This window comes from Entelurus aequoreus, linkage group LG03 (assembly GCF_033978785.1).
Source record: "Entelurus aequoreus isolate RoL-2023_Sb linkage group LG03, RoL_Eaeq_v1.1, whole genome shotgun sequence".
Classification (NCBI taxonomy): Eukaryota; Metazoa; Chordata; class Actinopteri; order Syngnathiformes; family Syngnathidae; genus Entelurus; species Entelurus aequoreus.
In genome coordinates this window covers 73,362,492-73,379,710 of record NC_084733.1, presented here as the reverse complement: position 1 = coordinate 73,379,710, position 17,219 = coordinate 73,362,492, and the positions used below count along the sequence as shown (strand labels likewise).

The 17,219-nt window shown below is 39.7% G+C and overlaps 2 protein-coding genes and 1 long non-coding RNA gene across 14 annotated transcripts in view; 2 read left to right on the top strand and 1 right to left on the bottom strand.

Moving 5' to 3' along the window:
• Positions 1-168: 168 nt before the first annotated feature.
• Positions 169-9,740, top strand: sv2 (synaptic vesicle glycoprotein 2). The gene is made up of 13 exons (XM_062042722.1): positions 169-1,510; positions 3,996-4,085; positions 4,141-4,302; positions 4,370-4,532; positions 4,745-4,866; positions 4,931-5,094; positions 5,886-5,966; positions 6,043-6,135; positions 6,238-6,326; positions 6,394-6,521; positions 7,997-8,092; positions 8,169-8,328; positions 8,452-9,740. Exons 1-13 carry the CDS (start codon positions 1,426-1,428, stop codon positions 8,633-8,635), a joined length of 1,617 nt encoding a protein of 538 aa, XP_061898706.1. The 5' UTR covers positions 169-1,425; the 3' UTR covers positions 8,636-9,740.
• Positions 9,257-17,219, bottom strand: part of LOC133646856 (AP-3 complex subunit beta-2) — a 54,533-nt gene continuing 46,570 nt past the window's right edge. For 4 of the 10 annotated variants that reach the window (XM_062042713.1, XM_062042714.1, XM_062042715.1 and 1 more), the window contains 3 exons: positions 16,900-16,997; positions 10,505-10,643; positions 9,258-10,356 (listed from right to left, as the gene is read on the bottom strand). In XM_062042713.1, coding sequence (XP_061898697.1) covers positions 10,167-10,356; positions 10,505-10,643; positions 16,900-16,997 — 427 coding nt within the window. In that variant the 3' untranslated portion in view covers positions 9,258-10,166. Of the gene's footprint in view, positions 10,357-10,504; positions 10,644-16,899; positions 16,998-17,219 lie in introns of all 10 variants that reach the window. The other 6 variants (XM_062042707.1, XM_062042710.1, XM_062042708.1 and 3 more) reach the window with 3 other exon arrangements.
• Positions 10,080-17,219, top strand: part of LOC133646861 (uncharacterized) — a 36,628-nt gene continuing 29,488 nt past the window's right edge. For 2 of the 3 annotated variants that reach the window (XR_009825359.1, XR_009825358.1), the window contains exons 1-2: positions 10,080-10,392; positions 10,529-10,703. This is a non-coding gene — a long non-coding RNA (uncharacterized LOC133646861). Of the gene's footprint in view, positions 10,393-10,528; positions 10,704-12,873; positions 14,255-17,219 lie in introns of those variants that run through there. The other variant, XR_009825357.1, reaches the window with a different exon arrangement.

Genomic DNA, 17,219 nt, shown 5'->3' with positions numbered 1-17,219 from the left:
TTAGCTTGGTTAGTTTAGCTTGGTTAGTAATTCACTTCCTGGTTAGCTTAGCTTGGTTCGCGAGTCACTTCCCGCTTAGCTTAGCTTGGTTAGCGATTCACTTCCTGGTTAGCTAAGCTTAGCTTGGTTAGTTTAGCTTAGTTAGTAATTCACTTCTTAGTTAGCTAAGCTTAGCTTGGTTAGTTTAGCTTGGTTAGTAATTCACTTCCTTGTTAGCTTAGCTTGGTTAGTTTAGCTTGGTTAGTAATTCACTTCCTGGTTAACTTGGGTAGCTTAGCTTGGTTCGTGAGTCACTTCCTGGTTAGCTTAGCTTGGTTAGTTTAGCTTGCTTCGCGAGTCACTTCCTGGTTAGCTTAGCTTGGTTCGCGATTCACTTCCTGGTTAGCTAAGCTTAGCTTGGTTAGTTTAGCTTGCTTTGCGATTCACTTCCTGGTTAGCTAAGCTTAGCTTGGTTAGTTTAGCTTGTTTAGTAATTCACTTCCTGGTTAGCTTAGCTTGGTTCGCGAATCACTTCCCGGTTAGCTTAGCTTAGCTTGGTTAGCGGGTCACTTCCTGGTTAGCTAAGTTTAGCTTGGTTAGTAATTCACTTCCTAGTTAGCTAAACTTAGCTTGGTTAGTTTAGCTTGATTAGTAATTCACTTCCTAGTTAGCTAAGCTTAGCTTGGTTAGTTTAGCTTGATTAGTAATTTACTTCCTGGTTGGCTTAGCTTGGTTCGTGAGTCACTTCCTGGTTAGCTAAGCTTAGCTTGGTTAGTTTAGCTTGCTTCGCGAGTCACTTCCTGGTTAGCTTAGCTTGGTTCGCGATTCACTTCCTGGTTAGCTAAGCTTAACCTGGTTAGTTTAGCTTGGTTAGTAATTCACTTCCTGGTTAGCTTAGCTTGGTTAGCTTAGCTTAGTTCGTGGGTCACTTCCTGGTTAGCTTAGCTTAGCTTGGTTAGCTTATCTTGGTTAGCGAGTCGCTTCCTGGTTAGCTAAGCTTAGCTTGGTTAGTTTAGCTTGCTTCGCGAGTCACTTCCTAGTTAGCTAAGCTTAGCTTGGTTAGTAATTCACTTCCTGGTTAGCTTAGCTTGGTTAGCGAGTCACTTCCTGGTTAGCTTAGCTTAGCTTGGTTCGCGAGTCACTTCCTGGTTCGCTTAGCTCGGTTCGCGAGTCACTTCCTGGTTAGCTTAGCTTGGTTAGCTTAGCTTGGTTCGCGAGTCACTTCCTGGTTAGCTTATCTTAGCTTGGTTAGCTTAGCTTGGTTCGTGAGTCACTTCCTGGTTAGCTAAGCTCAGCTTGGTTAGCGTAGCTTCTTAACTTAGCGTTGTTCAGCCATGCTAGCGCGACGACTAGCTATCTCGCTGGAACAGATCACGGGTCGGACAGTAAGAATGAAGCCGGAGAGAGGGCCAGTACAGCAGCTTTTATGACCGATTTTTAGTCGAGATGCGAGGTGTAAAATCTACCGGAGACGAAGAGCCTCTTCTCGGTGGGAAAAAACGGCGACACAACGAGTGGGACTCCGATGAAGGTAAAATTTGTGCTCCGTAATGCTTTATTTCTATCATTTCTTACTCTACTTTTTGTCTATCCACACCCACTTTTGCACGTAAATAAATAATATGTAATATAATTGTCAGTTTTACTTTTATTTGATAAGAGTTCCAAAACATTACAAACTAAAAGTTGGTAATCTAAACCAGTTCAGTGTAGCCTACTTTTGTTTAACACACAATAATTTACCCATGCTTACTTTTGTCACCGTTATCAACATATCATTGTTTGCAGTGAATACGATTAAATTCACCAAAATATAAGACATTATAATCAACCGGCAGATTAAATTAATTTTAACCACAATTATTTAATTAGTTGACAAGTGTGTGTTCGACAAAAGCAAATAACTGTCATTGTCTCTAAACAGTAAAGATTGATGTTATGAGCTGTGACTGTAGGCAATATCCTGTTGTCATTTTTTTTAATGAATGCTTCAAGATATCATGCAGCTGTTGATTATTTTAGATTGTTCGATCATCGTGCAATCGGATAATACACACTTTATATCTTCGATACAAATTTTATGTAAATATTTAAAGTAAACAAACATGTTTCTGCTTGTCGTAACCTTCTTTCTTTTGTTCTAGTAAATGCACATGTCAGCATTGCATTTGCCCTTTTAACATGTGTGCGTTAATGTAAATACAATTATTTAAAAACATTCCACTGTTTGCCACTACTTAGATCATGTGACACCCACACATGGAAACTATGTCAGTGTATCTAAAGTTCCTAGCAATCCATGCAGTCCGCATTTTATCCATTTTTATTTGTGACACTCGTTTAACGATAAAGGAATTAACCAAATATAAATCAAAGGTTTTGTATCAAATTGAAATAATTGATCGATTATTTGTTACAGCCTCAGCTTAAACTACTTCTGCATGACCTTTAAAATTGTGTTACTTAGCTGTTGTTTGTCATACTGATGTTTACTCTCAACTTAATGCTGACTCAGCAGTTTGCTCCTCACCTTCTCACTGTTTTTTTGTTGTTGCTGCTGTGTTGTGCAATAAACTACTTGTTTATAAGAAACCATTAAATAGCTCATTTTCCACTTTCTCATGCATTCCAAAATCATTATTAAATCTTAGAAAAAATGTTACTGACTATAAAATAATAAGCTTTCACATTTCGGGCAGCCCCTTCCTGATTACCACCTGCTTCCAATAAACACTTTATAGCATTTTGGGTATTTACCGATGAAAAGCTATTGAAGGCGTAGTAAGACTAATGACTGCAGAAGTTTTCTTATCAGTAAGTGTTCAGTGGAGATAGTGAGCGCTATCTGGGCTGTACTGATACATAGTGAATGTCTTTTGGAACGGCCGGTTATATAAAACCTATTTTTAAAACATGATTTACTTCATTTGAGTACCGGTAATTTATTTTCAGCCCCTGCAACAAGTAATCGATTACATTAATATAAAAAAAAAAAGCTTGGATTTATATTCTGTTGCTTCCATTAATCGTTTAATGAGTGTAACAAATGAAAATGTATCAAATACAGACCGCATTTTTAAATATGCAAACATTGTTTCCACTGCAGTAGAGCACACATGAGTGCGTTGATCAGTGTGAAAAGCAATTTAAAATGTAAAAAACATTCAGTTAATGCACATGTGTTAATAGAGCAATTTCAATGTTGATGATGTGCATTCATTAATTGTTGTATTTATTTCAACTGGTTTACATAAAACACAAATTGAGGCTATAAAGCAGGGGTGTTCAACCTTTTTCCACCGAGGGCGGCATAACAAAAAGTAACAGTATGCGGGGGCCCTTTTGATATTTTTTTAGTTTGTAAAAAAAAAATAAAAAATGCTAAAAACCAACATTACATACAGTATCATGTTTAAAGACACAATTTAGTGTCAGCTTTGTGTTCCAAGTGAAAAAGCGTAATATTATTAGTGATTTCAAGGGTGTCCAAAGTGCGGCCTGGGTGTCATTTGCGGACAGCAGCTTGGGTTTTGTTGCCCAGCAACATCTTGTTGGGAAAAAAACAGTAAACATGTAGGAAAAAAGCGCCAAAAGACGTAACGTAATGACAAAACACTGAAATAAATAATATGACAATGTGTCACTTATAACAGAAAGCTGGTACTAAGTCTTGATGTATTACTGTTGGCAAAAAAAATGTAAATATCAAAACATCCCACGCATACTTAGATTTTGAAAATTTTTGTCAAAAATGTTCAGTTTTTTTTCCATTACATTACGTCTTTTTGTTAATTTTTCTTAAGTTTTTACAGTTTTTTTTCCAACTTGTTGAGGGCCAACAAAACTCGAGCTGCGGGCCACAAATGGCCTCCGAGCCGCACTTTGGATACCCCTGTTGAAAGATAGTTTTACCATTACTCTATTAACCGGCTAAAGTAATTGGGATATTACACAAGTATTAAAATAATTCAAAGCTGCAATCCTAATTAGCATTTTTTATTGAATTTGTTTTTCAGGAGAAACTTCATTTGAGAGAAGCGCGTCAAACGATGGAGCCAAGGCTGCAGAGAGAAGATTAACATACGAGGAGGCCGTGGAGGCAGCAGGTGATATGAAACTTCAAATAAAGCCATCATGATCGTAATCATGTTTGCCATCCAGGCTTCGGTTTGTTCCACTGGCTGCTGCTGTTGGTGTGCGGCTGGGCCAACGCCAGCGATGCCGTGGAGATCGTCTGCGTGTCCTTCCTGCTGCCCACCGCACGCTGCGACCTCCTGCTCAGCTCCTCCGACATGGGCCTGCTCACCGCCAGCATTTTCCTCGGTCAGTCGCTAACTTTCCCCTGGATTCAAAAGCGCATTCAACAAGGAAAACCTGTTTTTTGCATCAGGCATGATGCTGGGTGGCTACCTGTGGGGCTACCTGGCCGACCAGAGGGGGCGCCGCAGCATCCTGGTGGTTTCCCTGGCTGTGAACGGCCTGTTTGGCGCCCTGGCCAGCGCGGCGCCCTGGTTCTGGCTCTTCCTGCTGCTCAGGTTCATCAGCGGCATTGGGTGAGGATTGGCGGTTGTTGCTAGGCAGACTTCATCAGTCTCGTTACAGCCTATGAAAAAAACCCTGTCATGTACAAGCCACACCCACTTGGCAAATCAATTAAACATATTTATTTCACAGTTGAATCTTGCTCTGTATTGTGTAAAAAAAACAGCATTTGTTCTTTCTTCCTGATTTTTGTAACAAAAGTGGTTTCACTTCCCTTTTTCAGGGTTGGCGGGTCCATTCCTGTCATCTTCTCCTACTTCTCTGAGTTCATGCCCCGACTGCGGCGAGGCGCCATGATCAGCGCGCTGGCCACCTTCTGGATGGCGGGGAACATTCTGGCTGCAGGTGACCAGAAACCACACAATATAAAAAAACAAGTTGTGAACGCCATTAACTTCGGTGTGCTCAGGCCTGGCTTGGTTGGTGATCCCCAGAACTTGGACACATTTTTCTGTGGGTCGCCTGGACTTCCAGAGCTGGCGCGTGTTCGTGGTGCTGTGCTCCGTCCCGAGCCTCACATCGGCGCTCATCTTCAAGCTCTTCATGCCTGAAAGCCCCAAGTTCCTCATGGAGGCAAGTTTTTCAACGCCACTAAAATACCCTATATATATATATATATATATATATATATATATATATATATATATATATATATATATATATATATATGTATATATATATATATATATATGTATATGTATATATATGTATATATATATATGTATATATATATATGTATTTATGTGTGGGGAAAAAATCACAAGACTATTTCATCTCCACAGGCCTGTTTCATGAGGGGTTTTCCTCAATCCTCAGGAGATTGAGGATTGAGGAAAACCCCTCATGAAACAGGCCTGTAGAGATTAAATAGTCTTGTGATTTTTTTCCCACACATACATATTACGCTCTACCACGGTATCGAGCACTATTTTTTGGATAATCTAATTAAGACATATATATATATATATATATATATATATATATATATATATATATATATATATATATATATATATATATATATATGTATATATATATAGATAGATAGATAGATAGATAGATAGATACACACATACATATGGTTATATATACATACATACACATATATATCTATATCTATATATGTGTATATAAATATATATATGTGTGTATATCTATATTTAGATATATGTACAGTATAATACGTTTTTTTTATCTTTCTAATGAAAGAAATGTAGTGAAATCGCCATGAATATTTTGACAAAATCGACTTTTCACAGCAAATTCTATCTGTTTTTTTGTTTTTTTTGGCTGAAGCACAAAATGTCTGCCAAAAGACCAAAGGTTTCGTAAAATTTCCACATGAATTAATTGTGTCTTTGCAGGCGGGCAGAGAGAGCGATGCGATCCGTGTTTTCCGTCTGATGTTCCAGTTGAACACTCGAGGAAAAGGAGCGTCCTTCCCAGTAAGAAGTCTTTGTTTTTCGACGACAGGAATTAAACCAAGGAAAGTGCGTGACAGGCTAATAATCCTTTGTGAAGGATGTGCGTTTGCATGTGAGCGTCGTGCAAAGAGCCTACAAGACCGAGACTGAAGGTTGTCGTGCAGGCCGACTCATCAATGCTGTGAAAAAGGTGAACGAGAAGCAACACAATAACGCTTCATGTTATTCTTCTGCACTAAAACAACAATGTTTGCCAATATGGCCGTGTGTCATGTAATCTGGCGATTGGCAGGGTGTGATGCCGCTCAAGCAGATGTTTGAAGGGACGCTCAGATCCAGAAGTGTGGTCCTGCTCATCATCTTCTACTGCATCTCCTTCGGGTAAGGCGGCCTTCATGTGAGTGTGTTTTTGGTAATGAAGAGGAGATGTTCAAGTGTGTGTTTTTAGTTTCTACGGACTGTGGATGTGGTTCCCGGAGCTGTTTGCCAGACTGGAGGGCGGAGGATCGCCGTGCGCCAACATGTCTGCTCCATCAGGGCAACACAACCAAAGCTGTTACCCTGTCAAGACCATCGGTGCGTAACCAAGCTCACATGCTTCAAAATCCTAGGGTGTTTTCATTTTTTCTATTTTGTAACAAAAAAAGGCTAACAGAAAAAACAGGTTCTCTGTATATCTGCAGTGTGTATGTATGTATGTATGTATGTGTGTGTGTATATATATATATATATATATATATATATATATATATATATATATATATATATATATATATATATATACACACACACACCTATATATGTGTGTGTGTGTGTGTATATATATACACTACCGTTCAAAAGTTTGGGGTCACATTGAAATGTCCTTATTTTTGAAGGAAAGGCACTGTACTTTTCAATGAAGATAACTTTAAACTAGTCTTAACTTTAAAGAAATACACTCTATACATTGCTAATGTGGTAAATGACTATTCTAGCTGCAAATGTCTGGTTTTTGGTGCAATATCTACATAGGTGTATAGAGGCCCATTTCCAGCAACTATCACTCCAGTGTTCTAATGGTACAATGTGTTTGCTCATTGGCTCAGAAGGCTAATTGATGATTAGAAAACCCTTGTGCAATCATGTTCACACATCTGAAAACAGTTTAGCTCGTTACAGAAGCTACAAAACTGACCTTCCTTTGAGCAGATTGAGTTTCTGGAGCATCACATTTGTGGGGTCAATTAAACGCTCCAAATGGCCAGAAAAAGAGAACTTTCATCTGAAACTCGACAGTCTATTCTTGTTCTTAGAAATGAAGGCTATTCCACAAAATTGTTTGGGTGACCCCAAACTTTTGAACGGTAGTGTATATATATATATATATATATATATATATATATATTAGGGCGGTCAATGTTAACGTGTTAACGCATGTGATTAATAAAAAATTGTTATCGCGTTATCATAAATGGATAACAAAGATTAATCACAGTGTTTGTTTTGACCGCCAGAAGATGGCACAGATTGCAGGCAGTGAGGCAGCGATCAGTCACATGCCAGTGTGATGATAGTTAAAACTCTTGACGGAACTTTAGATAACATTGAGATGGTCAGTCAGTCTTGCAGCAAAAAACATTCTTTTTTGTCTAATTGTACTTTTTTTTTTTTTTAATAGAATGTGCCGCAATAGAAAACAAGCTACCGCACATTTTGTAAAAATTGATTTTTAAATGCCGAAAAAGGAAGTTTTATATTATTTATATTTAAATTAAACACAAAACGTTGTCAGATTTGTGTTATAGGAACACATCTTATTATTATTAGTTTTGTTTGTATCAAAACTTTTTTTTTGTTACAATGTGCCATTTTGTTTTTTGTTTTTCTATTTTTGCTCTTTTTTTGTCCCCCAAAAGAGGCTAAAACCAATGAAAAATATATATACTCAGAAGTTGCAGTACATTTATTTAAAGGAAAAAAAGCGTATTGTTATTATTAGTAGTAGTACTTTTATCATGTTTTTGTATCCATTCCACCTTTTTTTTTAAAAGAGTTGTTTTTCATTGCAGTGTACGAGGAGGGTTTCTTCATCGCAGCATCCAACCTTCCTGGCAACATCTTCACCATCTTGGTGATGGACAGCTTTGGAGGGAAGCTGCTGCTCTGTGAGGAAGACTATCCTATTTCTTCATCATCATCAGGTCCTCAGTAATGTTGTTTTTGTTGTTGTGTTTTCTGCAGCCGGCAGCCTTGTGATGTCCAGTCTCAGCGTCTTCTTCATCTACGTGGTCCAGACCAAAGTCCAAAGTCTGGTTCTGTCCTGCTTGTTCAGCGGCGTGTCCGTCATCGCGTGGAACGCCCTGGACGTGTTGGGGACAGAACTTTACCCAACACAATTACGGTAAGGTTTTTTTGTCGTAGCAAGAACCGGTCATTAAGGTCATTGTGTTCATTGTTAATCATTTTGGAACATCCGTGCAAGAAGCGTCCTAATTTTGCCCGCCGTATTGTTTTGTCCTCGCAGCTCGTCGGCGCTGGGCGTCTTCACAGGAGTGGGTCGGGTGGCGGCCATCACGGCCAACGTGGTTTTCGGCAGGATGGTGGACAGCTCGTGTGCCGTGCCCATTCTGCTGGTGTCGGTGCTGCTGCTGGTGGGTGGGTTGGCGGCGCTCTTCCTGCCGCAGAGCAAGCAGATGGCGCTTACCTGACCTTTAACCCCTTTTGTGAACTCCCCTTGATGTCTTTCCTTCAAGGAGTAAACCACCGAAAAGTGCCTTTTTTATTTTGTATAAAAAAATATTTTATATTATATTTACCACATATTTCATCCAATTAGAACCAACGCCTTTTTTAATCATCTGCTAATCTTTACGTAGTACCAGGACTGACCTGAGAGTAGCAGCAGTGATCGCACAATGCTGGAAAGTAAAAAACGAAGAAGAACTCGGTGAACTGCCAGCTTAAGTTAGCTTCTCTGCTAACTATTGCATTGAGGCTTTTTAATTACGTTAAGGCTTGCAGGACATATTACATTAACAGTCGTATATTTTCCATAATTAAAACAAAGCAGTCATACGTTTATGAAGTTAGTCTCATGTGTTTCTAAGATGTTAATAGACATACTATTTGTGTTTGTATGCTTTACTTCCGCCTTTTCAGCCAGCTCGCTTCCTGATTGGCTATATGTGGCCGTGTTTTGCGGAACTAAGAGTGACGTCATTTTTATACAGCGCGCATCCTCAAGGGAGTTTTTGTGATAATTGTACATTCTCATTATAGATATTTGTGCCAAAGATGAATTAATTAACTACCCTTTGCTGTAAAAAAAACAACATTTTACAGGATTTATGTTTTTTTATTGGTCAAATAAAACCTAAAAAATACTCAGGAGCACCACACAGTTGTCGTGAAATAAAACTTGATCAAATCAAATGAGAACTTGGTTACATGTTCACCTCTGGTATGTTCCCTTTGTTACCATTAAAAACAAATAGTGTTCTGATAGATGCAGAAAAAAACAATAGTCGAGCCACAAATGTGTTAAATCTGCTTCGATAAAAACCTTTACATTCATCAACAGTAAGAAAATAAATAGACCAGTTGCCATGTGAGAAAAGGAAAGACATCAAATATGGACATTTAATTTAAATTGTAAAAAAAAAAACGAATTAAAAAGTAAACTACCTAAGGTAATACAGTATCTACTTAATATTACTTTTAAAGCCAACTGTTGTATAAATTGTGGTTATTTTTACTCATGTATTAATTTTTTTAAGGCCCAAGTGGAGAAAAATTAAAGTTATAATTTTTCTAATAATTAATTTAATTGGAGTCTTACATTTTAGATTTCCCCGTGTTCAAAAAAGAATCACATTACATAGCTGGTTATTACTACATATACAGTATATACACACATACATACATACAGCAGCACTGCAGCACACATTTAATGTTCGGGAGAAAACAGTCATGCTACATTCTATTAGCTACCTTTTAAAAAAAACAAGAAAAACATTTGTGATGGAATAAATAACAAACATGTACTTGGTAAAGGTGAGATGTCTTTTTGTACGCAGCCACCAGGGGGCGACAAAGTTGTGGATGTCAATCTCACTTGACAAGGCTGACGCTCATTTGTCTGATTGTCGCAAGAAAAGACACTTTCAATCATTCCAGGAGGTTCCTTGCAGGTGCGGGGGTCGGAGTGAAGACGAGGGGTCGGAGGTCGCGGACGACGCGTCACTGCGTCAGCGCCAGCAGAATGTCTTTGACCAGCATGGTGCCGATCACCATCTTCTCGCAGTTGACCGTCAGCTGGGCGCCGCCCTCCTCCTTGGTCGCCACGGTGACCAGCACCAGGCTGCCGCTGGTCACCGTCTTGCCGGCGAACCTGTGTGCGGGAAGAAGAAAAGGAGGAGGGAGAGGAGGACTGAGGTCAAAGCAGCAGAGTGAAAGAAAGTGAAAGGTTTAAAAAAAACAACAACTTTATTGATAAAGCAACATAACTCGCTAAATAGCTGATTTTAAATCAATACCTACTAAGGGCCACTAGGTGTCAGTACTGCGCGTGTTTTCACCTGCACTCTTTGTCTGATCCACAGGGCACTCTGCTGAGGTTGGCGGCCGTGGCCACCTTCTGGACGATGGCGTGTTCGTTACGGCACTTCTCATCTAAAGTGAGCTTCTCCGTGATCTCGTTCATGCCCATCAGCTGACCTGGAGGAGGACGAGGAAGCAGCGGAGTAGACGGCCATCAATAAACGCTGATCATCAAAGGTGGGTGAGCGCACAGGAAGTGTTCGTCAGGGGAGGGGCGCCCCCTGGTGGGGCGTGTGAGCGCCACATCAGAAGAAGTTGCAACATGCACATTTGCAAGGGAGCTGCGGGTCATTGAACGCCACATCCAGGTTACGTATCCTTTAAGGCGGGGGTGTCCAAACTTTTTCCAACGAGGGCCACTAAACGAAAAGTCAAAGTATGCGGGGGCCATTTTGATTAGTTGTTTTTTTCTATTTTGTGAAAAACAAATGCTGAAAACAGACATAACTTTGTTTAAAGATAGATAGTACTTTTTTGATTCCTTCAGGAGAGTTCCCTCAGGAAAATTAAAATTCCAGCAGCAGTGTACAAAATTGAGATCGAATTTAAAAAGTAAATAATGGGGGTATAAATGGAAACAAAAATAGAAAAATATTACAATAGAATAAAAGACACACCGTAGAGATTATTACAGGGGTGTCCAAAGTGAGGCCAGGGGGCCGCCACTCAAACTTTGTTGGCTTGTAACATATTGTCAGAAAAATACAACAGTAAAAATATGAAGAAAAAAGTGCAAAAATACAATGTAATAACAAAAAGCTGAAATTGTGATACTAATAATAAAATGTTTCATTTATAACACAAATTTGACCTTTTTTTTTACAAAATATAAAAAAATATATATCAAAATGTCCCCCACATACTTTATAGACTTCAAATTTTGCATCAAATGTTCAGTTTTTTTCCATTACATTACGTCTTTTTGATCTTTTTTTCCCCCAATTTTTTTACTATTAGTTTTTCTGACAACGTGTTAAAAAACTGGGCCTTCAGGAAGCGTAAAAACAAGTTAACCACTCACAAGTCTCGTTTTTTAACTTTCCCGTCAGTCAGACGAGGGCTAGGAAATGACACTCTTGAGAAAAGCCAAAGAACAAGCAAGTCACAGTTTGTCATGCGATGCTCGCTGAAGTGATTTCTCTTGGCTGGTTAGAATGCCAAAAATTTGGGCAAATTTAGCCAACTAGTTTTGCCCCAAACTTCCCTAAATCCAAATTGTACGACTTCAGGTTCCGCTTTAGGTCTGCATTTTGTGCGCAACATTCGTACACCATGAGTGACAAACCTTAAGTACACTAAGGGCCTGAATAATATAATTAATAATAGTTTGTGTAAAGTAAAAATTTGCAAAAGTATTGCAGGACGCCATATTTAATTGAGGTTTTTGTGTGTCACCATGGTAACACTCATTTCCTGCACATCCATGGCATCGCGCTCCAACTTGGGATGCTGTAGAACAGTATTACTCAACCAGTAGTTGGGTCTGCGGTTCTTAGGGGAAGACTCATAAATGACACAGTTTGAGGAAATAATCAAGTTTGAAAACACCCTGTATGCGAATGTTGATGATCTATTAAACTCGTATAGATCAAGTGTTGTACATGTTTTGGACACCATGTCTCCATTGCTCAAAGTTAGAATGGTTAAAAGTGGGCAAAATGGAGAAATGAAGACTCAGTCTGGGCGCAGAAAAGGGAGTGCCGCAGAGCCGAACGGAAATGTTGCAAATCAAAGCTCCAAACTCATTATGAGATTTAGAAAGAACCGTTAAATGTGTTCAACCAGATTTTGCGTAGAACAAGGGAAAATATTTCTCTGAAATCGCCACAAACTAGTAACAACTCCTGTGTCCTGTTTGCTACAGTAAACAGATTACCAAACCCTCCAGTTTCACTTCCAGCAGAACTCATTTCTACATCAAAGTGCAATGAGTTTGAAAAATTAGTTCATTCTAAAGTTCAAAGCATTAAAATGCAATAGTTCCTGGAAAACAAACAGGTACTCTACAGACAGCTAGTCAACAAGAGCTCCTGTCACTGAAAAAAACATCCACAGTCTTGAGTCCATTAACATGCAACCGATGATGGGTTACCCACAAGATGTCTAAAGTCTGTGCCGAGCACTTTGTTCCCACAATTTGCAATCTAGTTAACATCTCACTTCCAAAAGGTCCCAATTGCTGTCATTAAGCCCCTCCTACAGAAGAGTAGTCTTGATGCCACAATACTAAAGAACAATCGGCCCATATCAAACCTGACATTCTTAATCAAAGTCCTAGAAAAGGTTGTATACCAACAGCTTAGTGACTTTCTCCTGTTTAACAATGTGTTTGGTACTTTCCAATCAGGTTTTAGGCCCCGCCACAGCACTGAAACAGTTCTGATCAAGGTGACAAATGGTATCGCCCTGAACACAGATGCAGGAAAAGTCTCAGTCTTGGTTCTGCTGGACCTGAGCCGCTGCCTTGACACAATTGACCATACTATCTTAATACAGAGGTTAGAAAATTGCTCTTAACTGTTTCAAGTCCTAGCTAGATCACAGGTCATACTTTGTTGAAATTGGTTGCTGTGTCTCTGACCAATTGGCTGTGACTTGTAGGGTTTCTAAGGGCTGAATACTGGGTGCCCACATCGGCGGTCCCCTCCAAAGTTTCTTGTTGTTCCTATTGGGTTGAGTTTTTTTCTTGCCCCTATGTGGGATCTGAGCCGAAGATGTCGTTGTGGCTTGTGCAGCCCTTTGAGATACTTGTGATTAAGGGCTATATAAATAAACTTTGAGTGGCTTTCAGACCCTCTCCCTGAAACCCAATAATCAGGTTGGAAGTTTAGGTGTAATAATGGACTCAGACTTGAACTTTAACAGCCACATTAAGTCGATAACATCAGCAGCTTTTCAACCACCTGAAAAACTTTGCCAAAATCATAGGAATAATGTCTAAATCCAACTTAGAAAGACTGATCCATGCCTTTGTCTCCAGCAGGTTAGACTACTGTAATGGCCTTCTCACCAGGCTCTCTAAACGAACTGTCAAGCAGCTGCAGTACATCCAGAATGCTGCTGCTCGAGTCCTGACTAAAACCAGGAAATACGACCATATTAGTCCATGGTCTCAGTCACTGCACTGGCTTTCTGTTGCTCAGAGAATAGACTTTAAGACAGCTCTGCTTGTGTGCAAGTCTTTTCATGGTCTGACATTTTAGAACCATATGGCCTCTGAGGAACCCCAAGAAGTGGTCTCCTGCTGGTGCCCAGAGCTAGGACCAAACATGCGTTTACTACAATCTGGAATAGTATTCCAAAAGATGTGAGACAGGCCTCAACACTGGCAATGTTGAAATCCAGGCTAAAACTATTTTATTTAATGTTGCATTGCAACTGAAAGTATTTTGTCTACACTCTTTGATTTTAATTTGAATTATAATAGTTTGTGTGTTTAATTAGAATTCTGATTTATTTTATTTTTGGTTTTGCCTTCTTGTGATTTTCTGTACAGCACTTTGGATTGCCTTGTGTACAAATTGTGCTCTATAAATACACTTGCCTTGCTTTGCCATTATGGATTAGTTTAGGTGTCTGCTGGCTCCAAATCAGCCCTGAAGTCATCCAGCAGCTCAAAGATGGAATTGCTGGATAAATAACATGTCTAATATTGAGGAAGGGAGGAGAGGATTCTCTCTCTGACAAAATCCTCAGCGCAAAAGCTTTTACTTAGTTTACAGGTGTTTTAATATGCGCAAGTAGACCCATAATGATGCGATTGTAGTACCTGGATAAATAAGGTGCAGGTAAATAAATGATATGTGCTCTTTCAAGCAACTTGTGCTGATGTGGGTTTAGGTTTGAAGGGCGTGTAGGGAAGGGTTTTGGTTAAAATAGGGCGTGGGGAAGTGTACGAGGTTGTTGCAGATAAAGGTATTTGGGGTTGGGACGACAAGTAGAACGCATGGCAGTCCACTTACCTAGACGCTGTAATAGCGTCGCTATTGGGGGACAGTGCGGAGGGGAGGAACCACATGTTTGACACACTGTTTGTTAGTCAGGGTGTAACATGCCAGAGGACTAAACGGTCCAATAACACATGCAGTGGAACCTCGATTTACAAATTTAATTGGTTCTTGAACATGGTTCTTAAATCGGAAAGTTTGTATAGTGAATCGGTTCCCCATAAGAAACATTGTAAACATGATTAATTGGTTCAAGCCTTGACAAAAGTCCCCATTTTAGTAAAATAATGCATACTTTTAAGGCACTACATTGGGGTGGGTAAGTATATGCATATATACAAAACCTAAAACCAGTGAAGTTGGCACATTGTGTAAATGGTAAATAAAAACAGAATACAATGATTTGCAAATCATTTTCAACCTATATTCAATTGAATAGACTGCAAAGACAATATTCTTAACGTTCGAACTGAAACAATTTTTTGCAAATATTGGCTCATTTGGAATTTGATGCTTGCAACATGTTTGAAAAAAGCTGGCACAAGTGGCAAAAAAGACTAAGAATGCCATGATTGTGTATAAAAGCAGCTTCCATGAAATGCTAAGTCATTTACAAACAAGGATGGGGCGAGGGTCACCACTTTGTGCATGAGCAAATTGTTTAAGAACAACATTTCTCAACCAGCTATTGCAAGGAATTTAGGGATTTCACCATCTACGGTCTGTAATATCATCAAAAGGTTCAGAGAATCTGGAGAAATCAATGCATGTACAGCAAGGCTAAAAACCAACATTGAATGCCCGTGACCTTCGATCCCTCAGGCGGTACTGCATCAAAAACCGACATCAGTGTGTAAAGGATATCACCAAATGGGCTCAGGAACACTTCAGAAAACCACTGTCAGTAACTACAGTTTGTCGCTACATCTGTAAATGCAAGTTAAAACCGTACTATGCAACGCGAAAGCCATTTATCAACAACACCCAGAAACGCAGCCGGCTTCGCTCGGCACGAGTCCACATTTCAAATTGTTTTTGGAAACTGTGGACGTCGTGTCCTCCGGACCAAAGAGGAAAAGAACCATCCGGACTGATATAGGCGCAAAGTTCAAAAGCCAGCATTTGTGATGGTATGGGGGTGTATTAGTGCCCAAGGCATTGGTAACTTACACATCTGTGAAGGCACTATTAATGTTGAAAGGTACATACAAGTTTTGGAACAACATATGTTGCCATCCAAGCAACGTTATCATGGACGCCCCTGCTTATTTCAGCAAGACAATGCCAAGCCACGTGTTACAACAGCGTGGCTTCATAGTAAAAGAGTGCGGGTACTAGACTGGCCTGCCAGACCTGTCTCCCATTGAAAATGTGTGGCGTAATATGAAGCATAAAATACCACAATGGAGGTTCCGGACTGTTAAACAACTTAAGCTGTACATCAAGCAAAAATGGTCTCCTCAGTTCCTAAACGTTTACTGAGTGTTGTTAAAAGGAAAGGCCATGTAACACAGTGGTAAAAATGCCCCTGTGCCTACTTTTTTGCAATGTGTTGCTGCCATTAAATTCTAAGTTAATGATTTGCCAAAAAAATGTTTCTCAGTTCGAACATTAAATACCTTGTCTTTGCAGTCCATTCAATTGAATATAGGTTGAAAAGAATTTGCAAAGTACTGTATTCTGTTTTTATTTACAAATTACACAACGTGCCAACTTCACTGGTTTTGGGGTTTGTATATACAGGTATATCTATATCTCAAACAAAGGGGTAATGGATCAATAATCCATTATAAAAAGTAATACAACAACGGCAAGCTCAACTGTCAACGCACACACACAAAGGGTTTGTGCTCTAAAAACATTCACAACCATGTTGCTACAATTACAAAAAAAAAGTAAAATGGTTATTACCTTGCTGTGCGCAAATGGCAGAAGATGTGCTGTCACGAAGCGGAGACGGGAGGGCAGACAGAGAGAGGAGGGCGCAGGAAGGAGGAAAAGTGTGTGCCGGTTCCCTCTCCTCCCTAAGTTTAAGTCCACAGCAAATCCCTCCTTCTTTCCAGGCTAGATTTTAGGCTTTTTTGGACCCATATTGAGTAACAAAATGAACAAAACTTGGGGAATGGCGAGAAAAGAAACACGTGCTGAAGCACTGAGACGTGGAGACCGAGTAATGGACTGCGTTACCAGGATGTGACGAAGGGGGCTCCACCTCGGCAAAATGGTGTGTACTATACCGCACAGGAAGTGATGTCATAGAAATGGCATCCATCGGTGCACAAAATGAATGAATAACGCGTTCGTACATGGAGACACGGTTCGCAAATTTGTCCCAATCTAAAAGTTCGTAAACCGAAAAGTTTGCAAATAAAGGAGTTTGGTAAATCGATGTCCCACTGTACTTTGTTCGTTGTCGTTACACTCACCCTGCTCCTTTTTAAACTCGTTCTCCGTCATGAAGAAGGGTTTCATCAGCTCTCCGACGGGCGGCTGGATGGACACAAAGAACTTCCTGGTGTGAGTGCTGCGAAAACACAAACATGGTTTGTTTCTATGTAACATAACGCAGGCAGGTTAGAGTGTGTCACATCACTCACACACTTTAGCTTGTTACAGGAGGCTGAGTGGGAGACCGTTACTTCCTCGCACAGTCCGAAAACAACAATGTGGGCTTCACCGAAAACAACAATATTAATTAAAGGTCCCATATAATAATATTTTATTTTAAAAATGTGTGTATATCATA